Genomic DNA, 14,579 nt, shown 5'->3' with positions numbered 1-14,579 from the left:
CTGCTCGAGCCTCCGCTGCTTTTCACGTGGCAAGTCCAGGGTGCTGCGACCCCAAGCGAGCCGCGGCAGCCCCAGCACAACCCCTCAAGCTCTGCCCACACACCGAAGAGTAGATCTAACGGTCAAAAAGCAGCGAGCCCCACTTATCTTGACCTCTCAGAAGAGCAACGGAGCTTCGTTTACAAGGCAATCCCTCCTCGTCCCTGCTGCCCAGCCACGCTCACGCTCATCTGCTCACCCTACCATCAAAGTAAGAGCAGTTAAACGCGGGGAACACATCCCAGGTCAGAGGGAACTCGTGAGTCATTCCCCTGGAATGCAGCAGACTCAGCATCACTCGTTAGACATTAAAAAAAATAAAGGTTGTTTTTTTTAAAAAAAAAAAAAAGAAAAGGGGAAAAGAATCACAGACAGTAATTATGCCCTGAGCTGTCTTCGGTGGCGCGCGGTTTGCAGCAGTGCTGGGTCTGACACACCCACCCACCATTCACAGGGAAAGCTAAATGTTTTGGTTCCAAAAAAAAAAAAAAAAAAAAAAAAAGTTCTATTTAAATCACAGATCAATCCCTCATCCTCACCCCTCCCCTCCTTCATCCACCCTGCCAGCCTTCAAACACTCGCTCTATTAACGATACCGCAGGAGCCGGCATAAATACTTGGTTCCGAGGGGCCGGCAGCCCCGATCTCGGAAATCCAGGGGGATCAAGGGGGTTTATGGAAAAGGCGCAGGGCAGAGCGGACCCCTCAGCCAAGGCGATGCCGGGGGTCGCTGCCCCAGCGCTGGGGTACGGACATGGAGCCCGAGCAAGCAGGGCCACAGGCGGCGGCCAGGCCGTGGGAGCAGCTCCCGGCTGGGGGAGGGCGACAGGGATGCTCAGGGATTGGGGTCCCCAGAGAGACACCCCCACCCCCCAAATGGGTGGGCTGGGAGCTGGGCGAGGGCTACAGGCTGGTGGCACTGGGGTGGTGGGAGCTGCCTTGAAACCTGGTGGTGCGGGAGACACCCTGCACTTCGGGGGTGTCCCCAAAGCCCTGAGGGGACACACTGCACCCCAGGAGGGTCCCCAAAGCCCTGAGGGGACACCCTGCACCCCAGGAGGGTCCCCAAAGCCCCGTGGGGGCACCCTGTGCCATGGGAGGGTCCCCAAAGCCCTGAGGGGGCACCCTGCACCCCAGGAGGGTCCCCAAAGCCCCGTGGGGGCACCCTGTGCCATGGGAGGGTCCCCAAAGCCCTGAGGGGGCACCCTGCACCCCAGGAGGGTACCCAAAGCCCCGTGGGGGCACCCTGTGCCATGGGAGGGTCCCCAAAGCCCTGAGGGGACACCCTGCACCCCAGGAGGGTTCCCAAAGCCCCGTGGGGGCAACCCTGTGCCCTGGGAGGGGTCCCTGCTCACCGTGGGTGTCCCCAAAGCCCTGAGGTGACACCCTGCACCCCAGGAGGGTCCCTAAAGCAGTGTGGGGGCACCCTGTGCCATGGGAGGGTCCCCAAAGCCCTGAGGGGACACCCTGCACCCCGGGAGGGTCCCCAAAGCCCCGTGGGGGTAACCCTGCACCGCGGGAGGGGTCCCTGCTCACCATGGGTGTCCCCAAAGCCCTGAGGGGACATCCTGTGCCCTAGGAGGGTCCCCAAAGCCCCATGGGGATACCCTGCACCTCGGGGAGGTCCCCAAAGCCCCATGGGTGTCCCCAAAGCCCTGAGGGGACACCCTACACCCCAGGGGGGTCCCCAAAGCCGTGTGGGGGCACCCTGCACCCCGAGGGGACACCCTGCACCCCGTGGGGGTCCCCAAAGCCCCGTGGGTGCACCCTGTGCCCCGGGGGGTCACCCTGCACCCCGTGGGGGTCCCCAAAGCCCCGTGGGTGCACCCTGTGCCCTGGGAGGGTCCCCAAAGCCCCGTGAGACACCACGGGGGCAGCAGCAGGAGATGCAGTGACCCCAGGGAGGGCTGGGGTCCTGTCCTGGGGGTCCCACCCCTGCCAGGGCAGGGGGTCCTGGGGCCGGGATTCCCTCTCAGGGGTCTGCACTCCCTGGGGCTGGGGGTCTTCCCCTCCTTGGCCCAGGGGTCCCGACACCGGGGTCCTGCCCTTTGGGGTCCTCCCTTTACCAGTCTGGGGGTCCCGTCCTTACCGGCCCGGGGGTCCCAAACAGGGGGTCCTCCCTTCACCGGCCGGGGGGTCCCGACCCTGGGGTCCTGCCCTTACCCACCCGGGGGCCTCGAACCGTGTCCCCCGCACCCGGGTGCCCCCTCACCGGCGCGGGGGTCCCGCCCCCGCTGGGCCGGCTGCCCAGCCCGGGTCCCGGCGGCGCGGGCGGAGCGGAGCGCGGCGGGCGGCGAGCCCCGCTCCGGGCCGGGGCTGCGGTGGGGCGGCGCGGGGGCCCGGCGGGGCCGAGCGGCAGGTGGGAGCGGGCAGGGCGGCCCCGCACCGCGGCGGGCCGGGGGCCGCGGCCTGGGGCGGCGGCCGGGCCGGGGCCAGGGCCGGGCCCGGCGGCGGCACGCACTAGGCCGCGCATCCCCGGGCTGGCGTGGCGCTGCGGCCGGGCGCGGCGCGGGGGCGGCGGGCGGGCGCGGCGGCGGTACCTGGTCCGTGATGCTGAGAATCCCCATCTCGGGGCCGCCCTCAGCGCCCAGCTCCCGGCATCGGGCTCCGGCCGCGGCGGCTCCGCTCGGGCGGCTGGCGGGGCGGGGAGCGACTGGGCCCGCCCACCGCCCGGGGAGCGGCCGCCACCGCCGGGCCGCAGCGCCGCCGCCGGCCGCCATCGCCGGGGCCCGCGGAGCCGCGGGGGGGTCGGGCCGCCGAGACCCTCTGCGAGGGGGCGGCCCTGGGCCCCTCGTTCTCAGGGAGGGCATTTGGGGCCCCGCGAGACCCCCCAGCCCGGGGGGTGTCCCCCCTGCTGGGCCGGGACCCCGCGAGCAGCATCTTCCCCGTGGCCACGGCTGCTTCCCCGGGCCAACACCCGGCTGTGGCCTCCACACCAGGCGGGAGGGAGGCTGGGGCAGTGGGCAAGCCCCCTATGACCGCAATGTGTCTTGGGGGCAAGCCACCGCCGAGGGGGGCCTGGCAGGGGCCATGCCCACCCCTCTGCCCTGGTGTGGGGGGTCTGGCTGGCTGGAGCCATCCCCTTGGGGGGCTACAGCTGGTACCAGGGCATCGATTGCACCGACGTATGCTGGCATCACCCTGTCACCCCTTCCCTCCGCCACACCGGTCGCTGTGGGCTGGCAGGGTGGCTCACTGCTGCAGCAGGAGCGCCGCCGGGCTGTGCTGGGGTGGGGGGCATCTCTGCCCACCTGCAGCCCCCCTGCCCGTACAGCCAGCAGCGCTGCCTGTGTCCCTGCTGCCCCATCCACACCTGCCCTCACAAGCACCCGGGATGCAGTAAAACACTTCCCGCTCACCAGGCTGGGCAGTTTAGAGGAGTGGGCTGTCACTTCAGCTGTTCCCCACTTGCTTATGGCCCCACGGTCCCTCCCAGCCCCCTGCCACCAGCAGGCAGGCACAGAGCATTGCCCAGCTATCCCGCATCCATCCCTGGCTTGGAAATAGCGTTAAATCAAGGAACCTGTGGTGCCTCCTGCCATGCTGGGCTGTGGGGCCCTGTGGAGATGGGAGCTCCTGGTTTATCACCTCCTCCCTCTGCCCGGAGAGGGGTGGGTGATGGGGCACAGCACCCAGGGTCCCCATCCCTCAAAATACTGACCGGGGACCATGTGGGCAGGCATGGCAGCACCACCCTGGCCCAGCCGAGCCATGTTCCGAGCAGGAGGCGCTGGGGATGGTGCTGCCGGGGCTATTTTTATCATGTGTTTAGACCTGTCGTTAGCCGACTGTTACCTAACTGGGAACCCAAGGTGACATGAGGGAGCCCGCGAGCAGCTGCTGACATTTCTGCCTGGGAGAAGGGACCTGTGGCACCGGGTGCTGCTTGGACAGGCCAGTAACCAGCAGGGCCGGCCGGTCGGGCTGCCGGCACAAAGCCGGGTCCCACGCCCGAATCCAGCCCCCCCCAGCCCAGCGGGGGACTCCGAGCCGGCGCTGAGGGCCGCGGGGGGCTCGGTTGGGCAGCGGCCCGGGGAGGCCGCTGGGGCGCGGGGAGGCCGCAGCGCCGCGGAATGGGACTACACTTCCCGTCGTGCCCCGCGCGGCGCGGACTACAGCTCCCGTCGTGCCCCGCGCGGGAGGCGCCTCGCCCCGCCCCCGGGCCGTGACGCGAGCGGGCGCCATGGCGACGCGGTGACGTCGCGGGGGGGTGAGAGGTCACGGCGGCGGCGGCGGCGCCGGTGTGAGGGCAGCGGAGCCGCGTCCCGGCCCCGGTCATGGCGGCCCGGCGGCTCCGCGGCGCCTTCCAGCTCGGAGCGCGGCAGCGGCTGCGGGCCGCGGCGGCCCCGCCCGGCAGGTGAGCGCCGGCGACCTCACGGGGCGGCACCGGGCGCCGGCACCGGTACCGGGCAGGGCCGCGGGGCCCGGTCGGCGGCAGCGGGCCGGGGGGCCCGCAGTGGGTAGCGGGGCCGGAGCCCGTGCCCGGAGCACGGCGCGGGGCTGGGCTGGGCGTCATACAAGGCCCGGGGGCTCCGGCAGGGGCCCGGGACAGGGTCGCCGGCGCAGGGCGGGCCCCGAGGGGCGATCGGGGCCGGGGGGACCCGGGCGAGGCTTGGGGGCGGCCCCCGCGGGGCGAGCGGCCCGTGGGCCCGGCCTTGTGCCCTCCAAGGGGCTGCCCGGGGCAGGGGGTCGTGGGGGGACGGGGGGGACCCAGGACAGGGGGGCCCGTGGCCACGGTGGGTTGTGGCCCCGGCGGCACTGCTGTGCCGGTGGCCACCGGCCCCGGGCTGGAGCTGGGGGACACACAGCCCCGAGGAGCCCCGGGGCTGCGGCCTGACCTTGGGGCAACCCCCGCATGGGGGCCAGGGCCACCCCCCGGGCCGCGAGGGCCGGGCAGGTGCCAGCGCTTCCCTCGTGGGTCAGGAGCGACGTCAGTGTCACGCTTTGGCCAGCCCAGGAGACCTGAGGCCACCCCGCCGTGTCCCCAACCGCGCTGACCTCTGCGCCCGGCCACGCCGCCAGTGCCGCTGGGGCTCTGCCAGCTCGGGGCTGGCACCGGCCGCCTGCGGACAGGGCGGCTCTCGTGAGCCTCGGGCCACCAGCCACACCACCGGACAGGCCCGCGGTGTGGAAGCAGCTGCAGCATCGTGCCGTGGCGCTGGTTGAGGAGCCAGCTCCACTGAGACCCGCTGCGGCACGCGTACGGCACCAAGCTGCGGTGCGAGCGAGGAGGGGGCCGATGGCCTCGGGGGGGCTGTCAGTGGGGTCCCGGTGCGCTGGGGGACCCCTGGCTCGGTGCAGCCAAGGGCTGTGACCTGGGCTGGCGCCACTCAAACGTACCGACCAGCTCGCTGCGCTGCCTGGCTATTCTGGGAGCTTGGGGGCTGCCAAGCGCCCCGGGTGACTAGTCTTGGCACGGGAATGTCCCCTTCTCCTGGGAGAAGCAGCGGGACCTTTCTCCCTCGGCCACCCGCCCTGGAGGAGAGCTGCTGTGACCTGCGTGCAGGCGCATCTAAAAATACCCGCGCTGTCCCGTGGGCACCAAGTGCTGCCAGTGATGGCTGTCACCGGAGGGATCCTGGTGGGGCCAGCCCTAGCCCAGAGCCCCACTGGCCCTGGTGTGGTCAGGGCTACAGCCACCATCGTTATCTTCCCGCTTCTTGGTGAGGACTGGCTGCCGGGGCTTGGCCTGGTGCAATTAAGCCATTATGAGGGAGCTGATAATAATTGAGGAGCTGATGGCCACGGCATGGCAGGACCCCACTGCCATCGCCGCAGCTCCAGGGCTGGGTGACACGCCACCCAGGACCCTACTGTGCCTTTGGGGCTTGGCTTCTCCTCGAGGAGGTGGCCACCATTGTCCCTTCCCACCGGCAGCAAGGGCACCGTCTGCGCCACACCTGAGGAATGAGATGGGGCTGGGGCAGGACACGGAGGAGGGAGAAGGTCCCTGGGCTGAGCAGGGCTCTGTGCTGCCACCGGAGCCCAGTGCGGGGCTGGGGAGCGGCAGCGGGGGGTAACGGGCAGTTGTCCCCGCACTGCTGGTCTGGATTAGGTGTCCCTGAGGTCAGGTTTCCCCCGGCCTTCCTCCTCTTGCGCAACAACAGCCTTGGCAGCAGCCCTGGGACAAGCACTCGGACTTCCCCGGCCTCTTCCCACCGGCCCAGGCGGGAGGGCTGGGAGTGGCGGTGGGCGCCTGCTTCGGCCCTGATCCCCCCTCGCGCCCCCGGGGGCCGAGTCCCATCCCGGGAGGCACGTGGGCAGGTCTGGAAGGGGCCCAACATCGTGGCCGTCCTGGGCAGGGGGGTTGCCCCACTTGGCCCAGAGGCTCGCTGGCAGCTCCGCTGCCCGGCACGGTCCCAGTTCCTCCGCTAACGGTCCCGGTTCCTCCGCTAACGCCCATCTCCTGCGCAGGCACACGGCCCTGTGCGGCCTCCGGCTCAGCCGGCTTGGCCGGCCAGCGAGCAGCACTGAGTGGGGGCCCCGGGCCCAACCCAGCCGGTCCTTCCTCAACCTCACCAACAAGCGGAAGGAATACTCGGAGCGGCGCATCATCGGGTAGGTGTGGCGGCTTCCCCGTCCAGCCGGGCGGCGAGGGCCCCCACAGCCCCGGCTGCAGCGTCCGCTCTGCCCCCAGGTACTCCATGCAGGAGATGTACGATGTGGTCGCCAACGTGGAGGACTACAAGAACTTCGTGCCTTGGTGCAAGAAGTCAGTGGTGGTCTCCAAGCGCACGGGTCATGTCAAGGCGCAGCTGGAGGTGGGCTTCCCGCCCGTGGTGGAGCGCTACACCTCTATCGTCACCCTTGTCCGCCCCCACCTCGTCAAGGTGAGTGTGGCTCCGGCGCGGTGGGAAACCATCCTGGCCAGCTCCTCAGGCCCCCCTGACCGGCTGCTCCCCCTCCCCAGGCTGTCTGCACGGATGGGCGCCTCTTCAACCACCTGGAGACGAACTGGCGCTTCAGCCCCGGCATCCCCGGCTATCCCCGCACCAGCACCGTGGATTTCTCGGTAAGACCCAGCTCCGGGTGGGTGCGAAGCGCCTGGGGAGGATGGGGGAGACGGCCCCTGCTGCGGAGACCTGCCCACGCGCTGCCATCCTCAGGCCAGCCGCTCTCCTCCCCAGATCTCCTTTGAGTTTCGCTCCCTGCTGCACTCCCAGCTGGCCACCGTCTTCTTCGACGAGGTGGTCAAGCAGATGGTGGCAGCCTTCGAGCGCCGGGCAGCCAAGAACTTCGGTCCCGAGACCCGCATCCCCCGGGAGCTCATGTTCCACGAGGTCCACCAGACGTGAGGGCAGCCCGGCCACCGCAGACTGTGCCAGGGCCACGGGGCTTCCCACCCTGCGCCCACCCTCCTGAGTATTTATTTGAGTGCATCTCTGCTGCCGTTGCCTCAACTTCCCTCCCGGCCCTAGGGGCGAGAAGCAATGCTCCTGTGAGCGCGGGGGCTGCCGTGAGCCCCCAGCCCCACCACGACGCTGCGGGAGCTGCGTCCCAGCGCTGGACTCCCTGGTTTTGTAGCTGATACTGGTTTTAAGTTTCATTTTAGTTCTTGGGAGCTCTTTTTTTCTTTTTTTTTTTTTCCTCTCCCCCGTTCTGTTCCTTTTAATTCCTCGGCAAGGCCAGAGGGTCCCGGTGGCGGGGCAGCTCCTGGGCCAGCCGTGCCTGGCCCCGCCGAGGAAGGTGGGTGTTCGCTGGGGGGGGAGCCTGGCCCGATCCTGCCTGGGAACGCAAGAGGGGCAGGCAGTGAGCGGCCAGGGCAGGGGTGGGGGGGCAGCTGCCAGTGCCCCCTGCTCCCCCAGCTCTTCCAGGAACAAAAGGGAAGGAGAAGGGCGTAGGGGCGGCAGCCGCTGACCCCTTGCCCAGACACTGGAGCTGAGGGACCCCCGGCAGCACCCGCTCTGCCGCCAGACCCGACGTCGCACAGTTTGCACAAGTCACACGCACAGGGTGGGGATGGGGCAGCTTGTGCTGCCCCCCCTCCCCGCCACCCCCAGCCCCTTGCAGACCCACTGCAGGCCAAGGCGCCGGCGCCGCAGGGACCAGGACGGCCCCGGCCCACAGCCCCCCTGCCACCCCCAGCGTTCTGGTTCCAGCTTGCCTTTCCCTGCCTTTGGTGGGGGGACGTAGAGGCCTCTGGCTCCCCCAGCCCAAAAAGCCACCTGTGGGGGGGGCAGGGGCTCCCTGGGCTGCCAGTCCCCCACCCCAGGGTCCCCCTGCACTGTTCCATCACCATTGCCAAGGGCACCCTGGCCTTGCTGCCCGAGGAAAGGGCTTTTACGGGCCAATAAAGAGCATTTTCCAAGGGTGAGCCGCCTCCTGGTCCTCATTCAGCACCCACGGGAGGGGGGAGCTGGGGTGGGGCTGCACACCGAGACCCCCCCAGACCCCAAACCAGGCTGGTTCCTGTAGAAGCCACTGAGCCTGGTGCGGCCGGGGTCCCGAGGGGCCAAGCACCACCGTGTCAGCCCCGGCAGAGACAAGAGCAGGACCGGGGGCCTCAGGGCAGCCCCCCAGGTGGGGTGGTGGGCACAGTCGCCTGCCCCCCACCCTAAATCCTACCGGAGCAAAGCTGAGCCCGGGGGGTGAAAGTCCTGCACCTGCTGGGAGGGAGGGAGGGAGGCTCTGGTTTGTTAATAAAAACATTTATTTTGCATTTTGTCGTTGTTTGTACAGAAGTGCCCGATGCCTGCGAGGGGCCGGGGCTGGGCACTGGGGGGGGGGCCCAGCTCCAGCTGCCGGGGGCATCGGACACGGGGGGGTTCACACAAACACGGGGGTGCGGGCTGGGGAGGAGTGTATCAATTCCCTGCTCGGGGTGGGGGGGGGGGGCTGAGACATTCATTCTTCACCTGCTGCCCCGTGGGGGGGGGGAGCCTGGACACGAGTCTGGACTGAACCCCTCTCGGGGTGGGGGGCTGTGGTGGAGGGCGGGGGGATTTGTGCCCCCACAGCCTCACTGGTGGCACCCCACCCCCCCCCCCAAGCCCAGCAGCGGGGGAGCCGGGGGGCTCCCAGTGTGCGTGGTGCTGCTGGCACGGGGTGGGGGCGCAGGACCACCCCACCCCCCCTCCCCATTTTGCTGGGAGCAGAGGGAGCTCCGGGGAGGGGACAGCGGGCAGGGAGCAGGGGCGCGGGGCAGGACGCCCCCCCCGGGGCTGCCTCTGCCCTCTCCCAGGGCAGCAGGGAGGGAGAGGAGCGGGGGGGGGGCTCCGCTCGCACCACAGGAGACCCACGGCCGGTGCCCGAGGGGGGTTCAGTGCCGAGTCCGTCCGGGGCCCGGCGCAGCAGCGCAGCGTTCCCTGGGGAGCAGCCAGCCACGGCTCCCTCCCCATCCCTTCTTTACCCAGATTTGTAGCCCACGAGCTGCATGAGGCCCTTTGTGCTCATGGACTTGGGTCTCTCCAGGGGGAAGCCCAGCGCCCGGCTCCAGATCAGCTGCGAGAGGACGCCCAGGGCCCGCGAGACCCCGAAGAGCACCGTGTAGTAGTTCATCTCCTTCATCCCATAGTACTGCAGGGAGGGGGGGGGGGGGGGCGTTAGGGCAGGGCAGCCTGGCAGGAGGGGGCACCCCGGAGCCCTCTGCACCCCCCCCTGGGGAGCGGGGCTGGGACGGGGACCCCCGGGCTCACCTGCAGCAGCACCCCGCTGTGGGCGTCCACGTTGGGCCAGGGGTTCTTGGCCTTGCCCTGCTCCAGCAGCACGTTGGGGACGATCTTGTAGAGCTGAGCCACCAGCTTGAACATGGGGTCCTTGGGCAGGTGCTTGAGGGCGAACTCCCGCTGGCAGGTGTAGCGGGGGTCCGTCTTCCGCAGCACCGCGTGCCCATACCCTGGCACCACCTGCGAGAATCAGGGGGGGTCAGAGCCTGCTGCCGGCACGCCCCCTCCCCCCGCCGCAGTCCCCCCCCCCAGGCAGGGCCAGACTCACCCTGCCGGAGTTGAGCGTGTTCCAGATGAATTCCCGCAGCTTCTCATCCGACACCTCCTGGCCCAGCTCCTTCTGCAGGTTGGTCAGCCAGAGCAGCACCTCCTGCGGGCACGGCAAGCCGAGCAGGGGGTGAGGGCAGTGGCACGCGGACAGGCAGACAGACAGACAGACGGCCGCGCCAAGGTGCCCACCTGGTTGGCGAGGCCGTGCAGGGGCCCAGCCAGCCCATTCATGGCGGCAGCAAAGGCGAGGTACGGGTCGGAGAGGGCACTGCCGACCAGGTGGCTGGTGTGCGCGCTCACGTTTCCCCCCTCGTGGTCACTGCAGGGGCAAGGAGCAGGGCGTCAGGCCTCCCCCACCCCCGCCGAGGGCCCCCACAGCCACGGGGGACACCCCCCGGGGGGCCACGATGTTCCCAGCCCTACCCCAGGGCTGCCCGTGGCCCCACGCCGCGTTCCCGGTGACGCCCCCGGAGCAGCCCGGGCATGTCCCGGGACCCGGTCCCATCCTTGGCCGCGGGGCTGGGAGTGGTGCTGAGCTCCCACCTGCTCCGGCTGCTCCTCCCGGCCCCGTACCTGTGGATGGTGAGGTAGAGCCGCATCAGCTCAATGAACTGGGGGTCGGTGTAGCCCAGCATGTTGGTAAAGTTGTGGGACCAGTCGAGGTTGGGGTCGATGGCCCCGATGCTGCTGCCCTCGCGGTACAAGTTGCGGTAGATCTTTGCGGCAACGCAAGGCAGCTTGGCGATCAGGTCCATGGCGTCCTCGTAGACAAACTGGGACAGACTGGGTAAGACAGCGCGGCTGCTCTCCCCGGGGGGCCACAAGCCTTTGACCCCCCAGACCCAAACCTGCACCCACACCCAGGCTCACGCTCCGAGTTGGGATGGCTGAGCACCCCCCCGGCACCGCGCCCCTTCCCCCCCAGTACCTCCCAGTATTTGACACGGTGGATGCCCTCAGCGTAGGCACGCGCAAACTTGCTCTCGCTGTTGAGCGCGGTGATGGCGGCGCTCAGCTGGGACATGGGGTGCAGGTTGGTGGGGAAGTTGTCCAGCATGGTCACCACGTGCGAGGGCAGCGCTGCACGCCGGGCCCACTCGCGGGACAGCCAGCTCACCTGCGGGGGGGCATGGGGGCTGAGCCACGGGGCAGGGGACCGGCAGCACACCCCCCCACCTCCACCAGAGCCCCGGCGTGTTACCTGCTCCTGGGTGGGCACGTCTCCCGTCACCAGCAGCCAGAAGAGCCCCTCGGGCAGCGGTTCCTCTCCCCCCGCAGCTTTGGGCAGCAGCTTCTGGCACTCGGGGATGCTGTACCCGCGGAAGCGGATGCCCTAAAGAGCCCGGCACAAGCATCAGCTGCCGTGGCATCACCCACGCCGGGCAGGTGCCTGAGCAGGGCAGGATCAGGCCCTACCTCATCGGGATCCAGAACCGAGGTCTCGTATATGAGCCCCTTCATGCCCCTCATCCCGCCGTACACCTGCAGAAGGGCGGAGGGAGGCGGTTACCGGCTGTGGCACTGCCGGCAGCCCCGGCGTGGCCTGACCACAGCGTCGCCCCGCTCACCATGTCCACCGTGATCTGCCCGATGGCCGTGCTGCCGTGCTGCTGCCTGAAGCTCTTGATTTTCGCCTGCTCCTTGGGGATCATGCTGGCAAGGACATCTTTCAGGTTCTGGGAAGAGGGGAGGGGGCGGTGAGCCCTGGCACCTGCGGCAGGGCCAAGCACGTGCCCCCACCACCGGAGAGGGGTAACGGCAGCGGGGGCTCCTCTTACCGTGGCGGCGCTGGCATGGCGGGCGGCAAAGAGGACACACAGTGCATTCTGTGGAAGAGCAGACACACAGACTCGGTGTTACCTGGGGAGAGCCCCACCGTGCGCCCCAGCGGCCCCATCTTTAGGGAGGGGTACCCATAGAAGCAGTCCCCAGCCCTGGAGCACCCCCAGCCCTGGAGCACCCCCAGCTCCCCCAAAGCGTGGCACAGCTCCTGCGGCTGGAGCTGCCTCGTGACTCCAGGAAGATCCCATCTCACACGAACGCTGCGCTCGGCAGCTGCGGCGGCTTCCCTCGCCCACGCGTGCCAGAGATCAGCGCCAGGCAGGTTCAGCCGGGCTGGGCAGCACAGGGCTGCCGTGCTGCATCACACTCATTCACATCACGCCCAACACCGGCCACGGCCCCACCGCAGAGCCAACGGCCGCGCCGCACAGAGCCAGCGGTGGCCAAGGCGGCTGCGTTTTGCTTCCTGCTCCGCAGAGCGCGGAAGTGGCCGCACGAGCGAGTGGTGCTGCCAGCAGCGCCCTGCCAGGCCGGCACCGCTGCGGTTTTCCTGCCCTGGGGAAGCCGATCTTTGTTCCTTGCCCACGTGTGGCAGCCCACGGGGACTCCGGCCAGTGGGAACACCCTGGTGCGGCCGGGAAGCCCGAGGCTGGCAGCATCCCCTGTCCCTGCCCACTGGCCCTGGCAGCACCCTGGGGACACGGGGCTCGCCTGCGCCCAAACCCACTCAAAGCACCCGAAGGGGCACCACGGGTGGGCAAAGGTGACCATGGGACCCCTACCCAGTGCCGGGGTCACTGCGACACCTCCTGGTGCCAGGGTCACTGCGACACCTGCCCAGTGCCGGGGCCACTGCGGTGCCCGGGGGGGGGCTGTATCCACACCAGCCCCGTGGCCACCCCCCGGTGCGGAGCTGCGGCAGCGCCTGCAGAACATGACTCGCTTTTTCCACTGGCTGCCAGAAGGGACGCGGGGGGGGGGGGGGGTGGGGTGGGGAGGGGGGGGCAGCACCACAGTGAGCCTCGAGCCTGGCCAGCCCAGCACCCCGAGAGCCCCCAGCCCAGCCAAGGGGATCCTGAGACCCCGAGCGTGGCTGGAGCCCACCGCCCGCTCCGGACAACTGTGCCACGTCCCCCCGCAACAGGCGGCAGCGGAGGGGGATGGAAAATGCCGGCAGGAACAATGGAGGCGGCAGCGGGAAGACCAAGGTCAAGGTGGCGGCTGCCACCGTCGGCGGGGGGGTCCCCGCCACCCCCAGTGTCACCCGCACTGCTCGTCCTGGCTGGGCCGGGCTGTCACAGAGGCGCCGCTGGCTCAAGGTCACACGTGTTGGCGGTGACACCGGGCGCCGGCTGCCGGGGCTGGGGCTGCCCCAGCCGCTGCGGACCCCCCCCCCGCCCCTCGCCCCGGGTCTGGGGGTGCAGGGGCTCACCGGCAGCACCGGCCATGGCTCGGCGGAGGAGCAGCCACCGCAGCTGAGGCCGTGGGGAGGAAGAGGAAGGTGGCAGCTGGGCAGGGTCGGGGGTAGCCCCGGCTGGGGGGGACGTGGCCCCCCCGGGCGAGCAGGGCCAAGTGGGGCAGCACAACATGCCCGGCCAGGCCCCGACGCCCAAAATAACGCCCGGTCGATAAGAGATGCTGCAGCGGCTGTTACGAAACGCCGGGGTCGCGGCCAAGGCAAACGGGGGGGGACGGGACCAGGGCCACCCCAGCCCTGCACCGGTGCTTGGCCCCCGCCCCCCGGTATCCCCACTCCCCCAGCCCCAGGGCTGGATGGGGGTCCCCTCGCTGTGACCCTTTGCCCTCTACGGCACCGGCTGGCTGGGGATGGTCGGGGTGGATGTGGTGTGGGGGTGGCGGGGGACCCTCGCCCCCTCCTTGCCGGTACTGCCAGGTGGGAGCCCCCGGGGCTGGCGTGGCCCCCCCCGGGCCCGGCGCTGCAGCACAGCCCCACAATGGGCGGCGGGGGCCGGGAGCCCCCAGCGAGGGGCTGCGGTGGGGGTGCGACCCCCGGATAGCGGCTGCAGCCAGAGCAGAGCCCCCCTGCCCCAGTCCGCCAAAAGGACCAGGGGCTCAGCCGGGCCGCCCCCCGGGGTCGGACACGGCAGCGGCGGGGCCGCCCCTCGACCCGCCGCCCGTTCCGGTTGCTGCCGGCGGAGGCGACGCCGGTGCCGGTGCCCACCACGTGCTGCCGCTGCGGGCGCGCGGCCCCGCGCCCCCCGGGCTCCCCCAGCCGTGCGGCCCCTTTAAGGCAGCGCCCCGCCGCGTCGCCACTTTAAGAGCCGCCCCCCCTCCCCCCTCCCCCCCTCCCCCCCCCCCGACGCGTCGCCCCTTTAAGGCGCGGCGGGGCCGGGGCGGGCGCCCTCACCTTGGGCCCGCGGAGGCGCGCGGCCGCTCGGCTGCCGGCGGCGAGGAGCGTCATGGCGGCACCGGGGCCGGGACGGAGCAGGGCTGGGAGCGGGAGCGGGCGCGGGGCCGGGCCGGGCGGGAGCGGGGCCGGAGCGAGCGGCGGCGGCGGCGGCGGCGGCCGGGGGTCCTCAGCGCAGCGGGCGGGGCGGGGCGCGGCGCCGAGCTGGTTATTAGCATAGCCCCGCCCTTGCCCGCCCCATCGGGGCCGACTCGCTTCCGATTGGCTGCGCCGTGCGACGCGGGGCGGCCCTAGGCAAATGAGGCAGCGGGGCAGAGGGGGCCAGGCTATAGGTGGCCGCCGCGTTCGCCTGATCGTGGGGTGGGGTGGGGTGAGGCGGGGGGCCACGCCCCCTGACGTGACGTCACCGGCCGCAGTGCGTGACGTCATGCCGCCGCGTCACCCACCCGAGCGGC

At 70.5% G+C, this 14,579-nt stretch overlaps 3 protein-coding genes across 3 annotated transcripts in view; 1 reads left to right on the top strand and 2 right to left on the bottom strand.

The window, feature by feature from the left end:
* Positions 1 to 2,706, bottom strand: part of ANKRD52 (ankyrin repeat domain 52) — a 28,140-nt gene extending 25,434 nt beyond the window's left edge. Inside the window, exon 1 of the mRNA XM_055696620.1 lies at positions 2,580 to 2,706. Within this exon, the coding sequence (XP_055552595.1) occupies positions 2,580 to 2,606 (27 nt within the window). The 5' untranslated portion in view covers positions 2,607 to 2,706. The remainder of the gene's footprint in view (positions 1 to 2,579) is intronic.
* A 1,531-nt stretch (positions 2,707 to 4,237) lies between these two features.
* Positions 4,238 to 8,698, top strand: COQ10A (coenzyme Q10A). Its single transcript, XM_055696837.1, has 5 exons — positions 4,238 to 4,396; positions 6,454 to 6,597; positions 6,677 to 6,869; positions 6,950 to 7,051; positions 7,167 to 8,698. The coding sequence occupies exons 1-5, from the start codon at positions 4,317 to 4,319 to the stop codon at positions 7,332 to 7,334; spliced, it is 687 nt and encodes a 228-aa protein (XP_055552812.1). The 5' UTR covers positions 4,238 to 4,316; the 3' UTR covers positions 7,335 to 8,698.
* On the bottom strand, positions 8,667 to 14,568 carry CS (citrate synthase). The gene is made up of 11 exons (XM_055696715.1): positions 14,125 to 14,568; positions 11,753 to 11,800; positions 11,543 to 11,650; positions 11,391 to 11,456; positions 11,176 to 11,307; positions 10,903 to 11,091; positions 10,548 to 10,747; positions 10,164 to 10,293; positions 9,973 to 10,074; positions 9,675 to 9,884; positions 8,667 to 9,555 (listed from the first exon to the last, which is right to left on the bottom strand). Exons 1-11 carry the CDS (start codon positions 14,551 to 14,553, stop codon positions 9,385 to 9,387), a joined length of 1,785 nt encoding a protein of 594 aa, XP_055552690.1. The 5' UTR covers positions 14,554 to 14,568; the 3' UTR covers positions 8,667 to 9,384.
* Between the last annotated feature and the right edge of the window lie 11 nt (positions 14,569 to 14,579).

Source organism: Falco cherrug, chromosome 19 (genome assembly GCF_023634085.1).
Source record: "Falco cherrug isolate bFalChe1 chromosome 19, bFalChe1.pri, whole genome shotgun sequence".
NCBI lineage: Eukaryota > Metazoa > Chordata > Aves > Falconiformes > Falconidae > Falco > Falco cherrug.
The sequence above is the reverse complement of the archived record's forward strand: the minus strand, read 5'-3'. Positions and strand labels throughout refer to the sequence as shown.

Coding starts and splice junctions, on each gene's coding strand:
- COQ10A (XM_055696837.1), top strand. CDS start 4,317: ATGGCGGCCCGGCGGCTCCGCGGCGCCTTCCAGCTCGGAGCGCGGCAG. Junction 4,397..6,453: donor GCGGCGGCCCCGCCCGGCAG/GTGAGCGCCGGC, acceptor TCTCCTGCGCAG/GCACACGGCCCTGTGCGGCC. Junction 7,052..7,166: donor CCAGCACCGTGGATTTCTCG/GTAAGACCCAGC, acceptor TCTCCTCCCCAG/ATCTCCTTTGAGTTTCGCTC.
- CS (XM_055696715.1), bottom strand. CDS start 14,553: ATGACGTCACGCACTGCGGCCGGTGACGTCACGTCAGGGGGCGTGGCC. Junction 11,308..11,390: donor CGGTTCTGGATCCCGATGAG/GTAGGGCCTGAT, acceptor CGGGCTCTTTAG/GGCATCCGCTTCCGCGGGTA. Junction 10,075..10,163: donor TGCACGGCCTCGCCAACCAG/GTGGGCACCTTG, acceptor CCGTGCCCGCAG/GAGGTGCTGCTCTGGCTGAC.